Here is a 15,253-nt window from a genome sequence, read left to right on the forward strand (position 1 = left end):
CCACGCCCACCAGCACGCCCTCACGCCCACGCTGCGGGGCCCCGGCAGCCCACCGCTGATCCGCTGAGGGCTGGGAACGTTGTCGATGACTTCCGCCAACACGAAGAGAGAGAGACGCACGTCGTGAAGGATTCTGGGAGCTCTCTTGTTGATCATTTCTGCTACCTTGGTGACTGGCTTCTCGCACCGGTTCTGGAATGATAGTGGTTGGCGGTGAACCAGAGGTCAATGGTTCTGGAATGGTAGTGGTTGGCGGTGAACCAGAGGTCAATGGTTCTGGAATGGTAGTGGTTGGCGGTGAACCAGAGGTCAATGGTTCTGGAATGGTAGTGGTTGGCGGTGAACCAGAGGTCAATGGTTCTGGAATGGTAGTGGTTGGCGGTGAACCAGAGGTCAATGGTTCTGGAATGGTAGTGGTTGGCGGTGAACCAGAGGTCAATGGTTCTGGAATGGTAATGGTTGGCGGTGAACCAGAGGTCAATGGTTCTGGAATGATAGTGGTTGGCGGTGAACCAGAGGTCAATGGTTCTGGAATGGTAGTGGTTGGCGGTGAACCAGAGGTCAATGGTTCTGGAATGGTAGTGGTTGGCGGTGAACCAGAGGCCAATGGTTCTGGAAGGGTAGTGGTTGGTGGGGAACCAGAGGCCAATGGTTCTGGAATGGTAGTGGTTGGCGGTGAACCAGAGGTCAATGGTTCTGGAATGGTAGTGATTGGCGGTGAACCAGAGGCCAATGGTTCTGGAATGGTAGTGGTTGGCGGTGAACCAGAGGCCAATGGTTCTGGAAGGGTAGTGGTTGGTGGTGAACCAGAGGCCAATGGTTCTGGAATGGTAGTTGTTGGCGGTGAACCAGAGGTCAATGGTTCTGGAATGGTAGTGGTTGGCGGTGAACCAGAGGTCAATGGTTCTGGAATGGTAGTGGTTGGCGGTGAACCAGAGGCCAATGGTTCTGGAAGGGTAGTGGTTGGTGGTGAACCAGAGGCCAATGGTTCTGGAATGGTAGTGGTTGGCGGTGAACCAGAGGTCAATGGTTCTGGAATGGTAGTGATTGGCGGTGAACCAGAGGCCAATGGTTCTGGAATGGTAGTGGTTGGCGGTGAACCAGAGGCCAATGGTTCTGGAAGGGTAGTGGTTGGTGGTGAACCAGAGGCCAATGGTTCTGGAATGGTAGTTGTTGGCGGTGAACCAGAGGTCAATGGTTCTGGAATGGTAGTGATTGGCGGTGAACCAGAGGCCAATGGTTGTGGAATGGTAGTGGTTGGCGGTGAACCAGAGGCCAATGGTTCTGGAAGGGTAGTGATTGGCGGTGAACCAGAGGCCAATGGTTCTGGAATGGTAGTGGTTGGCGGTGAACCAGAGGTCAATGGTTCTGGAATGGTAGTGGTTGGCGGTGAACCAGAGGTCAATGGTTCTGGAATGGTAGTGGTTGGCGGTGAACCAGAGGTCAATGGTTCTGGAATGGTAGTGAACCAGAGGCCAATGGTTCTGGAATGGTAGTGAACCAGAGGCCAATGGTTCTGGAATGGTAGTGGTTGGCGGTGAACCAGAGGCTAATGGTTCTGGAATGGTAGTGAACCAGAGGCCAATGGTTCTGGAATGATAGTGGTTGGTGGTGAACCAGAGGCCAATGGTTCTGGAATGGTAGTGGTTGGCGGTGAACCAGAGGCCAATGGTTCTGGAAGGGTAGTGGTTGGTGGTGAACCAGAGGCCAATGGTTCTGGAATGGTAGTGGTTGGCGGTGAACCAGAGGCCAATGGTTCTGGAATGGTAGTGGTTGGTGGTGAACCAGATGTCAATGGTTCTGGAATGGTAGTGGTTGGTGGTGAACCAGAGGCCAATGGTTCTGGAATGGTAGTGAACCAGAGGCCAATGGTTCTGGAAGGGTAGTGGTTGGTGGTGAACCAGAGGCTAATGGTTCTGGAAGGGTAGTGAACCAGAGGCCAATGGTTCTGGAATGATAGTGGTTGGTGGTGAACCAGAGGCCAATGGTTCTGGAATGGTAGTGGTTGGCGGTGAACCAGAGGCCAATGGTTCTGGAAGGGTAGTGGTTGGTGGTGAACCAGAGGCCAATGGTTCTGGAATGGTAGTGGTTGGCGGTGAACCAGAGGCCAATGGTTCTGGAATGGTAGTGGTTGGTGGTGAACCAGAGGTCAATGGTTCTGGAATGGTAGTGGTTGGTGGTGAACCAGAGGCCAATGGTTCTGGAATGGTAGTGAACCAGAGGCCAATGGTTCTGGAAGGGTAGTGGTTGGTGGTGAACCAGAGGCTAATGGTTCTGGAAGGGTAGTGGTTGGCGGTGAACCATAGGCCAATGGTTCTGGAATGGATGTGAATAGTGGTGAACAAACAGGTTCCAGAACAAGAACCATATATGTCTGCAATTAGCTAATAATATCTTCTCTTTGGTGATATTTTAATTAAAAAAAGGTTCATGTACTTAGTATTGTTACTGTTTCAACTGCTACTGCTACTGTTGCTACTGATACTGCTACTGTTGCTACTGATACTGCTACTGTTGCTACTGCTACTGCTACTGTTGCTACTGATACTGCTACTGTTGCTACTGATACTGCTACTGTTGCTACTGATACTGCTACTGTTGCTACTGATACTGCTACTGTTGCTACTGATACTGCTACTGTTGCTACTGATACTGCTACTGTTGCTACTGATACTGCTGCAACTACTTGCAACTACTTCTTCGACCACAACTGCTACTTCTGCTACAACAAACATTACTACTACTGCTACTGCTACTGATACTGCTGCTGCTAATAACTCTGCTATCCGAAAGAGCATCCATTGAACACGTTCATTTAATAATTTTTTCTTCAGATATCATGTTGTTTTTAATCAAGTCAGATACTGAACATGAATTAAATAACTAAAATTTAATATATTTAAATTTATATATATATATATATATATATATATATATATATATATATATATATATATATATATATATATATTTATTTATTTATTATAAAGGCGTTTTAAGTAAAAAGCAAAAGCAGCATAAAAATAAAAGGTATATATATCCTCGGGGGATCAAAAGAGCATCACCAGGAGCGCCCGAGACCATTACCAGAGGCGACCGATCGTCCTGATCCCACACACACACTCAACATATAGTCCTCGATTACATTCAGTGCCAAGGTTCATTTCATCTATAATGTAAACAATCGGAACGCGCTCTATTTCGTATCCAGGAGTTCGTCTAAAAATTGGGAGGAATTCACGTAAAACTATATTATTCGGAGGATGAAGTTATAGCGGAAGAGTAATTCAAAATATTGAACTCGATTCGCCGAGGTTTAAGAGCTCTGGAGTCAACTGAGACGTCATAACTCAAGAGTATTTTTGTGGGGAACTTTTGTGGGAATCTTGGAGTTGAAGCGGTGTGACCCTGCATAATGTAGGCCTGGGTCTCTTATTTGTGGGGCCCTGTCTCTCTCTCTCTCTCTCTCTCTCTCTCTCTCTCTCTCTCTCTCTCTCTCTCTCTCTCTCTCTCTCTCTCTCTCTTGAACATCTTGGTTCTTTCTAGTTGTTCCAGCTGTCTCGTTATTTGTCGTAATACCTTGCCTGGCGTGAGATTCTAGTTTGCAGTTTAGTTTCTAATATGTATAACATTTGCCTTTATTTAGCACCTGACCTGACCGAAGTACTGCATTTCTAATTAGTTGCTTTCCTATTTCCTAATGTATTCCATTTGCTAACTACTCTGACACTGAAAAAGATCTTTCTAATGTCTCTGTGGCTCATTTGGGTACTCTGCTTCCACCTGTGTCCCCTTGTGCGTGTTCCACCCGTTTTAAATAATCCATCCTTCTCTACCCTGTCCATTCCCCCTGAGAATTTTGTATGTGGTGATCATGTCTCCCCGAGATCTTCTGTCTTCCAGCGATGTAGGGTAAGTTCACGCAGCCTTTCCTCATACCTCATGCCTCTTAGTTCTGAGACTAGCCTGTGGCATACCTCCGAACTTTTTCCAACTTCGTCTTGTGCTTGACAAGGTATGGGCTCCAAGCTGGGGCCGCATTCTCCAAGATTGGTCTTACGTGTGTGTGCGTGCGTGCTTGTGTGTGCGCGTGCGTGTGCGAACAAAACACAAGACATATCAGACAATTTTTAACCTTTAATGAAGGGTAGGATGTATGTACTTACAACCAATCCGGTTATCGCAAGACTTATTGCGTCCACGAATGACAGGTTTGCGTCCGTGTTTGGGCGAATTTAAAGCCCCATGACATACAAGCCCAAGTACCAGAGTGATGAATGAACCTTTAGGACTTGTAATTTCGGACCTGGTCTCCCTGGCCCGCCAGAAACGTAGCATTTTGTGCTGTTTCTCCATCTGATGACGCTCCAAGCTTGGGCTCAGATCATTTTAAATGCTGTTCAGAATTAGACAGACAGAGACGGAAATGCAACACTGGTATTGGTGGAAGAACACAACTGGTACAAGTGGGAGAGCACCACTGGAACAGGTGGAACAGCACCATTGGAACCGGTGGAACAGCACCATTGGTACAAAGAGCCATACGCTTTAAAGTGAGCTGAAGCAAAATAACCTTAACTCTTAACTTGCAATAAATAAATAGTTTATTGTAAATAAATATTTACATATTTACAATAAATATGTAAATATAGTTTAAGTTCAAACCATTAAAACTGAAAGACGAAACTAAACTAGAACAAACACACCGAAGTTATATTAAAAACAAACAAGCAAAAAAAACACGCTATCCTTGACAATTCTAGCTTCCTCGATCCTTAATACATCTGTTATCCTAAGTTATCTCCCTTCTCGACCCCGATAACAGGAAATTTCCATTCAAATTTGCAAATTTCATGTCGAGAAAATGTTGAAGCCGAAGATAAGCTTATCGAGCCGCTTAATTAATTCCCAAACATTAAAACAAATTCAGTAACAAGAAAGCATTAAAGCTGAAAATTAAAGCAGTAAAAAAAAAAAGATATCAGTAAAGAGAAAGCAGCCAAAAAACAGTAAACAGAAATCAATAAAGAAGAAACGGTAAAAAAAAAGTAATCAAGAAAGAAGAAACAGAAAAAAGCCAAACCATCCTCCTGTTAAGACAGAACCTTTTGTGCACTATTGTACATCTATTAACCTAATGGACAATTAGATAGTAAAATTTGGTACTATTCACTTTACAGAGTCCGGGCAGAAGTAAAGCTAAAAAAACAAACTTAAATATTCCTAGGCCTACTAGAGTACATATATGTACTATATCAAACCTCAGATAGCGTGCATTAGGCCTAGGATAGTTAGGTTTGGTTTTATTAGCAACATAAATACAAAACCTTTTTCAGGTTTGTGTAAATTCAATAGTACCAAATTCTACTTTCTAACAGCCTATTATGTCAATATATGTACTATGGTCCAAATAGTTACGCTAAGTGATGTAAAAAGCTAGAAAAAAAAGGTAAAAAAGCACTAAGCCTCAAAAAAGGCTGAAAAAGGCAGCAACAAAAAGTAATTAGTATAAAAAGTCTTATCTTCATAAAAAAACAATGATTAATTTAATCATACAAGTGTAGTGGAGTTTACTCTGTAAGTGGAGTTTACTCCATGTAATTGGAGTTTACTCTAGGTTAACGTAACTAGGTGTAAACTGGTATGTCTGGTGGGTAGTTTTCTCTGACCGAGTAATTGAAGGGTCAATTCACGGACTACTTAAATGACTTACTGATTGATTCTCGGACTACCTGCGTGATTGATCGGTTGATTAACGAACCACATGCCCGATTGATTGATCATTTTCATATACGTGACTAATTGAATAATTGATTGTCTACTAGCCTGTGAATTTAACTATTCAAACACAATATAATTACAATGCTCTCATTCACACAGCGCCAAGGTTATCAGTACTCATCACCAGGCCAGAATATACTAGTATATAGGTATATCACGTATATAACATGTCTGGAATTCTTAGTAACTGTTAGGCAAGCACACACACACACACATACACACACACACACACACACACACACACACACACACACACACACACACACACACACACACACACACACACACACACACAATTGAGTGGGACTTCAGCCCGTCAAACGCAACTCGATGCTCAGAAACTGGAACATACCCGCTCCTCTAGCATCATGAAGTGAGAGTAGGTGGTGTTGGTTAGGCCAGAGGTGTCCTGGTAGTGCCTCACCTGCAACACCAGGTTATCGGTCGTCTGCTGGAACACTTCCAGTCGACATTCCTCCTGCAAGAACACACCGGAGCTTGGATTAGAACATATCTGGAACACGTCGACAAAACTGGTTGACATTTTGGCTGAAACTCAGCGGCACAAGCTGAAACATTCCAAGCTGAAACACCCGAAGCTGAAACACATGGATGTTGCAAAGATGTGTTGTGGGTTTGTAACACAAACAACACGCAATTGGGATTAACCCTCAACCGCAACACACTCGTCTTTATATGGTTATAAGCTGGAATTAACGATTATTATTTCAACCGGCTTGGACTGGACGGTAGGAGCGATGGTCTAGCTTCATGCAGGTCGGCGTTCAGTTCCCCGAGGGTCCAAGTGGGTTGGGTACCATTCCTTCCCCCCCTCTTCCCCTGTCCAATCCCAAATCCTTATCCCGACCCCTTGCCAGTGCTATATAGTCTTGGCGCTTCACCGTGACAAAGAGTTAGGCAACTGCTGGGTAGGGTCAGTAGTTTGACCTTTGGAGAGACCTCGATACAAGCCTTAAAAGTATTCAGTCTTACTGTCCCTGACCAAACAGATTACAATGAATCCTGTAACCACTTCAGGAAGCATCCCAACGAACAACAACACTCCTTGTACAAGTATAATGAGCTCTGGAGTATGATGCATTTCCCCACACACCTGCTGAATAGCTTGACACACCTGCTGAGTAGCTTGACACACCTGCTGAGTAGCTTGACACACCTGCTGAATAGCTTGACACACCTGCTGAGTAGCTTGACACACCTGCTGAGTAGTTTGACACACCTGCTGAGTAGCTTGACACACCTGCTGAGTAGCTTGACACACCTGCTGAGTAGCTTGACACACCTGCTGAGTAGCTTGACACACCTGCTGAGTAGCTTGACACACCTGCTGAGTAGCTTGACACACCTGCTGAGTAGCTTGACACAGCTGTTGGAACACGCACACGATCTCCTATGAATTCCAAAATCAACACTATTACAACTGTGGAATTTTTTCTGCAAATAACTCTGGCAACGCATCGAAAGATATGATTCTTCATGCAGTCGTTGCCATGGGCGTCGTAAGTGAACAGCATCATTTATGAGTCTATTTGTTTTGTTTTGTATATAAATCGCTATAGTGAGCATGATAGTGAGCCTCTGAAGCATTAGATAACAAATACAGTCTCTAGAACATATGTGTCACGTACAGATGTGTCACGTACAGATGTGCCACGTACAGATGTGCCACGTACATATGTGTCACGTACAGATGTGCGTGGAGGTGCTGACTGATTACTTCAACCCATTTATGTTACAGGGGAACCTAAACCATTACCTCATTCACAGGAACTTTTGCTGTGTACAGCTGCTGTGGAGAGCTATTGTGGAGAGCTGTTGTGGAGAGCTGTTGTGGTGAGCTGTTGTGGAGAGCTGTTGGGATAAGCTGCTAGCACAAAGTGTGAAAGAACAATAAAATACGGGCAACTCAGACAATTTTCCGGTAAGTTACATTTTGGACAGAGAGAGACGGCTGAGAGAGAGACGGCTGAGAGAGAGAGAGAGAGAGAGAGAGAGAGAGAGAGAGGGAGAGGGAGAGAGAGAGAGAGAGAGAGAGAGAGAGAGAGGGGGAGGGAGAGAGAGAGAGAGAGAGGGAGAGAGAGAGAGAGAGAGAGAGAGAGAGAGGGAGAGAGAGAGAGAGAGAGAGAGAGAGAGAGAGAGAGAGAGAGAGAGAGAGGGAGAGAGAGAGAGAGAGAGAGAGAGAGAGAGGGAGACAGAGAGAGGGAGAGAGAGAGAGAGAGAGAGAATGTAGCCATCCCTAACCAAACATGGATATAAGCCAAAGCTCAAACCCCTCAAGCACAACTAGATGATAATATCTTAGTGAACACAGACTCAAAGACAGAATGAGAAAAGCGAAGTGTAACGAGAATCTCAAAGATACGCTGGACAATGAATCACTGAAAAAAAATGAAATTCTTTGAAAACACTACAACAAATTATGCATCATTCGTTAAGCTTAGAAAACCTCTGATTATAATTAAAGAGAAGAAGAAATGATTGGAGAATGAGAAGAGAGAGGAGTTAGGTACAAGAAAGGGAGAAGTGAGGTAGTGTGTGTGTGTGTGTGTGTGTGTGTGTGTGTGTGTGTGTGTGTGTGTGTGTGTGTGTGTGTGTGTGTGTGTGTGTGTGTGTGTGCACCTATTTGTATGTCTACCTGCCTGTCTTTTTATGTTTGTTTACGTGTCTGCCTCTGTCTGTATCTACCTGTCTGTCTGTCTGTCTGTCTCTCTATCAGTACGTCTCCCTCTCTGCATATCCGGCTCTAAATACGAGCTGTCTCGTATGGTCCAAATGGCCTTGTGCAGTTTATAGTATTTTTATATTCTTGTTCTCTCTCTCAGCTCGTAGGTCTATCTGTCTTTGCAATTACCTCCTTCATCCTCTCCTAAATGCAGTTTTACCGGGAATTTAAAACAAAAATATTAGTTACATTATTCGTGCATGTTGCACTGCATAATGCAGGCATTGTCTGTCTACGTCTGTCTATAAGCTCCTCTTTGTAATGCAATATAATAAATTCTGTTTTATTTTTCCATAGTTTCATTCGCTGCGACGTCACTGCCCTCGAAGTGACAGGATGGTGTATCACCTGGAAATTTACTCGACTGGAAGTTTAAAAATGAGAAGGTGGAAAGGAGAGAGAGACTGTTCTCTGTTCTGGTCTCATATCTCTAGAGAGATCATGGAGCTAGGAGTACTGTATGTAATCTTGCGTGTCACGGTCAATAAATGCACCATAGGCCAACACATCCTGTGCTATCTGCCTCCTCCCCTTGGTAAGGGAGCAGAAGGTGGCGGGAAGAACACAAAATGTAGAAGCGTTCGATATAGATTAGGGGTGTGAATGACGGGGTACATGTGTAATTAAGGTGCGTGGGTGGAGCACACGCGTAATTACGGTGTATGGAGCGGCTACAAAGGCTATGATGGTGTTGGATGGTCTTAGTAAGTAAGAGAAAGTACTTATTAAACAAATTAAATGGGGCTTCACGGTTCGTCTGACATTTAAGCGTTTTGTTTATTAAAGGATGATCATGCTTCACTAATGCATCTAACAGACAAGAACACACACTAGAATGTGAAGGGACGATGACGTTTCGGTCCGTCCTGGACCATTCTCAAGTCTTGACTTGAGAATGGTCCAGGACGGACCGAAACGTCGTCGTCCCTTCACTTTCTAGTTTGTGGATTGGTCAACATACTTCAGCCACGTTATTGTGACTTATCGCCTGAACAATACCAAAGAGCCACAATACCAAAGAGCCACAATACCAAAGAGCCACAATACCAAAGAGCCACAATACCAAAGAGCCACAATACCAAAGAGCCACAATACCAAAGAGCCACAATACCAAAGAGCCACAATACCAAAGAGTCCCAACACAACCAAACAGCCTTAGAACAATACCAAAATAAAAAAACAGCAGCCAAGAGAGAATGAAAAACAAAAACCCATCAGGATACTCCCAAATAGACCTAGTTATAGATCTAGATAGACTAGATCTAGATAGACTAGGTCTAAATAGACCTAGTTAAATATCAGAGGTACAGACCTTGAGACAAGCGGAACCACCTCTCTCTCGTCAGACCTACAACCTAAAAACAATTTACCTAGCTTAACGATCTTGTTTGATACCTACTTGACTAGTTAAGAGGAGGGGGGGGGGAGGGAGGGTGGAAACAGATCAATAAAGAATGATAGAGGAAGGGAAAGAGAGACAGACTGGGCCACAGATTGACAAAAAGGGACACAGAGAGATAGATAGGAATACAGAGAGATAACGACACAGATAGAAAGATAGGTACACATAGAGATAGATAGTGACACATAGAGATAGATAGGGGCACAGAAAAATAGATAGCGACACAGAGAGATAGATAGGAACACAGAGAGAGATAGATAGCGACACAGAGAGACAGATAGGAACATAGAGAGAGAGATAGATAGCTACACAGACAGATAAATAGGGACATAGAGAGAGACAGAGAGAAATGGGTGAGAACAAGGAGGAAGATAGGGGGTGGGAGGGGATAATTTGAGATGTGAAAAGAAGATTGAAGATAATTGCACATAATGGAAGATGTAATTGGAAGCAGCGAGGAATAATGAAAGGGTGTAAGCGACGTAGGAGAGAGAGCTCTAATAGCAATAGACAATGCTCGACTATTAGCACAAGGCTACTAGATAAGGGCTAACTAATAGCACAAGGCTACTAGATAAGGACTGACTAATAGCACAAAGCTACTAGATAAGGTCTGACTAATAGCACAAGGCTACTAGATAAGGGCTGACTAATAGCATAAGGCTACTAGATAATGGTTGATTAATAGCACAAGGCTACTAGATAAGGGTTGACTAATAGCACAAAGCTACTAGATAAGAGCTGACTAATAGCACAAGGCTACTAGATAATAGTTGCCTAATAGCACAAGGCTATTAGATAAGGGCTGACTAATAGCACAAGGCTATTAGATAAGAGCTGACTAATAGCACCAGGCTACTAGATAAGGGCTGACTAATAGCACCAGGCTACTAGATAAGGGCTGACTAATAGCACCAGGCTACTAGATAAGGGCTGACTAATAGCACCAGGCTACTAGATAAGGGCTGACTAATAGCACCAGGCTACTAGATAAGGGCTGACTAATAGCACCAGGCTTCCAATCAACGGTAAATTAATAGCAAAACTAGCAGAAAGGTGAAGAAAATTACAATATAAAGTCACTAACGTTAAAGAAAGAGACGATAATGAAGATAATGCAGAATAAGAAGATAAAGAATATGGAGATATAAAATAAAGAGATAAAGAAAAAGCATTAGAAAACTAAAGAATAAAAAGAAAAAGAATGGAACGATAAAGCATAAGCAACTAACGAATAAGAATAAAAAAGGACCATCAAAAAGGGTAAGGAATATGAAGACAGAATAATAAAATAAAGAACAAATGTACAGAGAAGCTGAAGATAAGGAAGCGGGAGAAGGGCGCTAAATGTGAGGAAAAAGTAGATAAAGAATAAACCGAATAAACAATAAAGATGCAAATAAACTTGTAATGGAAATATAACTAAACCATAACAAATAATGTTCGTGAGAATTAAACCAACGAAGAAGAAAAGGAGCAGAGGAGAACACGGTGCGCAAAGAAGAACAAGGAGCCCCCAGGAAGAACAAGGGGTCGGCAGAACTTGGGTACCCAGATTGCTTCAGGGAAATCTTTGGGTCACCAGATTCTTTCAGCGGGTTCTTGGGTCCCCAGAATGTTCCATGGGGACTCCTTGGGTCACCAAATTGTTCCAGGCAGAACTTGGGTACCCAGATTGTTCTGGGTACCAATTATTTCTTCACGTGCAGAAGGAATGTGACGAATAAAAATAATCTCTAATAAAGTTGAAATAAAGGTATATCTGTTTTCATTATTATCCATTTATAGTTAAGCTTATTTAGATTTTTATTACATGTTCTTCTACTCAATTTACTCTAACATATCTTGAGAAAAGAACATGATTTGTTGCATACTTTGGATGGCTGTATCACGTTAAATATTGCTCTAATTGCTTTGATATTCAATATTAGCAAAGAAAACCTTTACTAAAAGAAATGTAAATGAATGTGGTAAATCCAATGGTAATGTTTTCAAAGTGATTCTATGGCTGGTTTTGATTTTGAGTTTTGCGAAAAATGACGATTTCGCCGAGGTGACGGTTCTCTGCTGACGACTGGTGGTGTGGCAAGGAATTGTGGCCTGAAGGCACGAACTTTCCTGCCAATATTTCTTCAGTATTTTTACTAAATGGTTTATTAGTTCATTAACTTATTGAATATATTGATTGATTTATTAACTTTTTATTTCAAGGTGCAAAACTATACCTTAGAATTGATCCAGGGATTTCCTTGGGTCCCTAGATTGATCCAGGTGGTCATTGGGTCCGTAGATTGATCAAGGCGGTCATTGGGTCCATAGATTGATCAAGGCGGTCATTGGGTCCATAGATTGATCAAGGGGGTCCTTGGGTTACCACATTGTTCAAGGGGGTCCTTGCATCCCTAGTTTTATCCAGGGGGGGAAGGGTAATTGGGTCCCTAGATTGTTCCAGGAGTCCTTGGATTGCTAGATTGTTCCAGGGGGGTCCGTGGGTCGCTAGATTGTTCCAAGGGGTCCTTGGGTTACCACATTGTTCCAGAGGTCCTTGGGTCCGCAGATTGTTCCAGAAGGTTCCTTGGGTCCTCAGATGATTACAAAAAGCGTTTTTGGGTACGCAGATTGTTCCAGAGGGTTCTTTGGTTCCATATATTGTTAAAAGAGGGTCTTTGGGCCCTCTAATTGCTCTAGGAGGGTCTATGGGTCCCCAGATTGCTTCAGGGAAATCTTTGGGTCACCAGATTCTTTCAGCGGGTTCTTGGGTCCCCAGAATGTTCCATGGGGACTCCTTTAGTCACCAAATTGTTCCAGGCAGAACTTGGGTACCCAGATTGTTTTGGGTACCAATTATTTCTTCACGTGCAAAAGGAATGTGACGAATAAAAATAATCTCTAATAAAGTTGAAATAAAGGTATATCTGTTTTCATTATTATCCATTTATAGTTAAGCTTATTTAGATTTTTATTACATGTTCTTCTACTCAATTTACTCTAACATATCTTGAGAAAAGAACATGATTTGTTGCATACTTTGGATGGCTGTATCACGTTAAATATTGCTCTAATTGCTTTGATATTCAATATTAGCAAAGAAAACCTTTACTAAAAGAAACGTAAATGAATGTGGTAAATCCAATGGTAATGTTTTCAAAGTGATTCTATGGCTGGTTTTGATTTTGAGTTTTGCGAAAAATGACGATTTCGCCGAGGTGACGGTTCTCTGCTGACGACTGGTGGTGTGGCAAGGAATTGTGGCCTGAAGGCACGAACTTTCCTGCCAATATTTCTTCAGTATTTTTACTAAATGGTTTATTAGTTCATTAACTTATTGGATATATTGATTGATTTATTAACTTTTTATTTCAAGGTGCAAAACTATACCTTAGAATTGATCCAGGGGTTTCCTTGGGTCCCTAGATTGATCCAGGTGGTCATTGGGTCCCTAGATTGATCAAGGCGGTCATTGGGTCCTTAGATTGATCAAGGCGGTCATTGGGTCCATAGATTGATCAAGGGGGTCCTTGGGTTACCACATTGTTCAAGGGGGTCCTTGCATCCCTAGTTTTATCGTGGGGGGGAAGGGTAATTGGGTCCCTAGATTGTTCCAGGAGTCCTTGGATTGCTAGATTGTTCCAGGGGGGTCCGTGGGTCGCTAGATTGTTCCAAGGGGTCCTTGGGGTACCAAATTGTTCCAGAGGTCCTTGGGTCCGCAGATTGTTCCAGAAGGATCCTTGGGTCCTCAGATGATTACAAAAAGCGTTTTTGGGTACGCAGATTGTTCCAGAGGGTTCTTTGGTTCCATATATTGTTAAAAGAGGGTCTTTGGGCCCTCTAATTGTTCTAGGAGGGTCTATGGGTCCCCAGATTGCTTCAGGGAAATCTTTGGGTCACCAGATTCTTTCAGCGGGTTCTTGGGTCCCCAGAATGTTCCATGGGGACTCCTTGGGTCACCAAATTGTTCCAGGCAGAACTTGGGTACCCAGATTGTTCTGGGTACCAATTATTTCTTCACGTGCAGAAGGAATGTGACGAATAAAAATAATCTCTAATAAAGTTGAAATAAAGGTATATCTGTTTTCATTATTATCCATTTATAGTTAAGCTTATTTAGATTTTTATTACATGTTCTTCTACTCAATTTACTCTAACATATCTTGAGAAAAGAACATGATTTGTTGCATACTTTGGATGGCTGTATCACGTTAAATATTGCTCTAATTGCTTTGATATTCAATATTAGCAAAGAAAACCTTTACTAAAAGAAATGTAAATGAATGTGGTAAATCCAATGGTAATGTTTTCAAAGTGATTCTATGGCTGGTTTTGATTTTGAGTTTTGCGAAAAATGACGATTTCGCCGAGGTGACGGTTCTCTGCTGACGACTGGTGGTGTGGCCAGGAATTGTGGCCTGAAGGCACGAACTTTCCTGCCAATATTTCTTCAGTATTTTTACTAAATGGTTTATTAGTTCATTAACTTATTGGATATATTGATTGATTTATTAGCTTTTTATTTCTAGGTGCAAAACTATACCTTAGAATTGATCCAGGGGTTTCCTTGGGTCCCTAGATTGATCCAGGTGGTCATTGGGTCCCTAGATTGATCAAGGCGGTCATTGGGTCCTTAGATTGATCAAGGCGGTCATTGGGTCCATAGATTGATCAAGGGGGTCCTTGGGTTACCACATTGTTCAAGGGGGTCCTTGCATCCCTAGTTTTATCCAGGGGGGGAAGGGTAATTGGGTCCCTAGATTGTTCCAGGAGTCCTTGGATTGCTAGATTGTTCCAGGGGGGTCCGTGGGTCGCTAGATTGTTCCAAGGGGTCCTTGGGTTACCACATTGTTCCAGAGGTCCTTGGGTCCGCAGATTGTTCCAGAAGGATCCTTGGGTCCTCAGATGATTACAAAAAGCGTTTTTGGGTACGCAGATTGTTCCAGAGGGTTCTTTGGTTCCATATATTGTTAAAAGAGGGTCTTTGGGCCCTCTAATTGTTCTAGGAGGGTCTATGGGTCCCCAGATTGCTTCAGGGAAATCTTTGGGTCACCAGATTCTTTCAGCGGGTTCTTGGGTCCCCAGAATGTTCCATGGGGACTCCTTTAGTCACCAAATTGTTCCAGGCAGAACTTGGGTACCCAGATTGTTTTGGGTACCAATTATTTCTTCACGTGCAAAAGGAATGTGACGAATAAAAATAATCTCTAATAAAGTTGAAATAAAGGTATATCTGTTTTCATTATTATCCATTTATAGTTAAGCTTATTTAGATTTTTATTACATGTTCTTCTACTCAATTTACTCTAACATATCTTGAGAAAAGAACATGATTTGTT

General features: G+C 42.7%; 1 protein-coding gene across 1 annotated transcript in view; it reads right to left on the bottom strand.

Moving 5' to 3' along the window:
* LOC123768825 (uncharacterized) overlaps positions 1-15,253 on the bottom strand; it is a 75,119-nt gene that overhangs the window by 236 nt on the left and 59,630 nt on the right. Inside the window, exons 11-12 of the mRNA XM_045759614.2 lie at positions 6,134-6,259; positions 1-192 (exon numbers count right to left, since the gene is read on the bottom strand). The exon at positions 1-192 is cut by the window's left edge and continues 236 nt beyond it. Coding sequence (XP_045615570.1) covers positions 1-192; positions 6,134-6,259 — 318 coding nt within the window. The remainder of the gene's footprint in view (positions 193-6,133; positions 6,260-15,253) is intronic.

This window comes from Procambarus clarkii, chromosome 83 (genome assembly GCF_040958095.1).
Source record: "Procambarus clarkii isolate CNS0578487 chromosome 83, FALCON_Pclarkii_2.0, whole genome shotgun sequence".
Taxonomy (NCBI): Eukaryota; Metazoa; Arthropoda; class Malacostraca; order Decapoda; family Cambaridae; genus Procambarus; species Procambarus clarkii.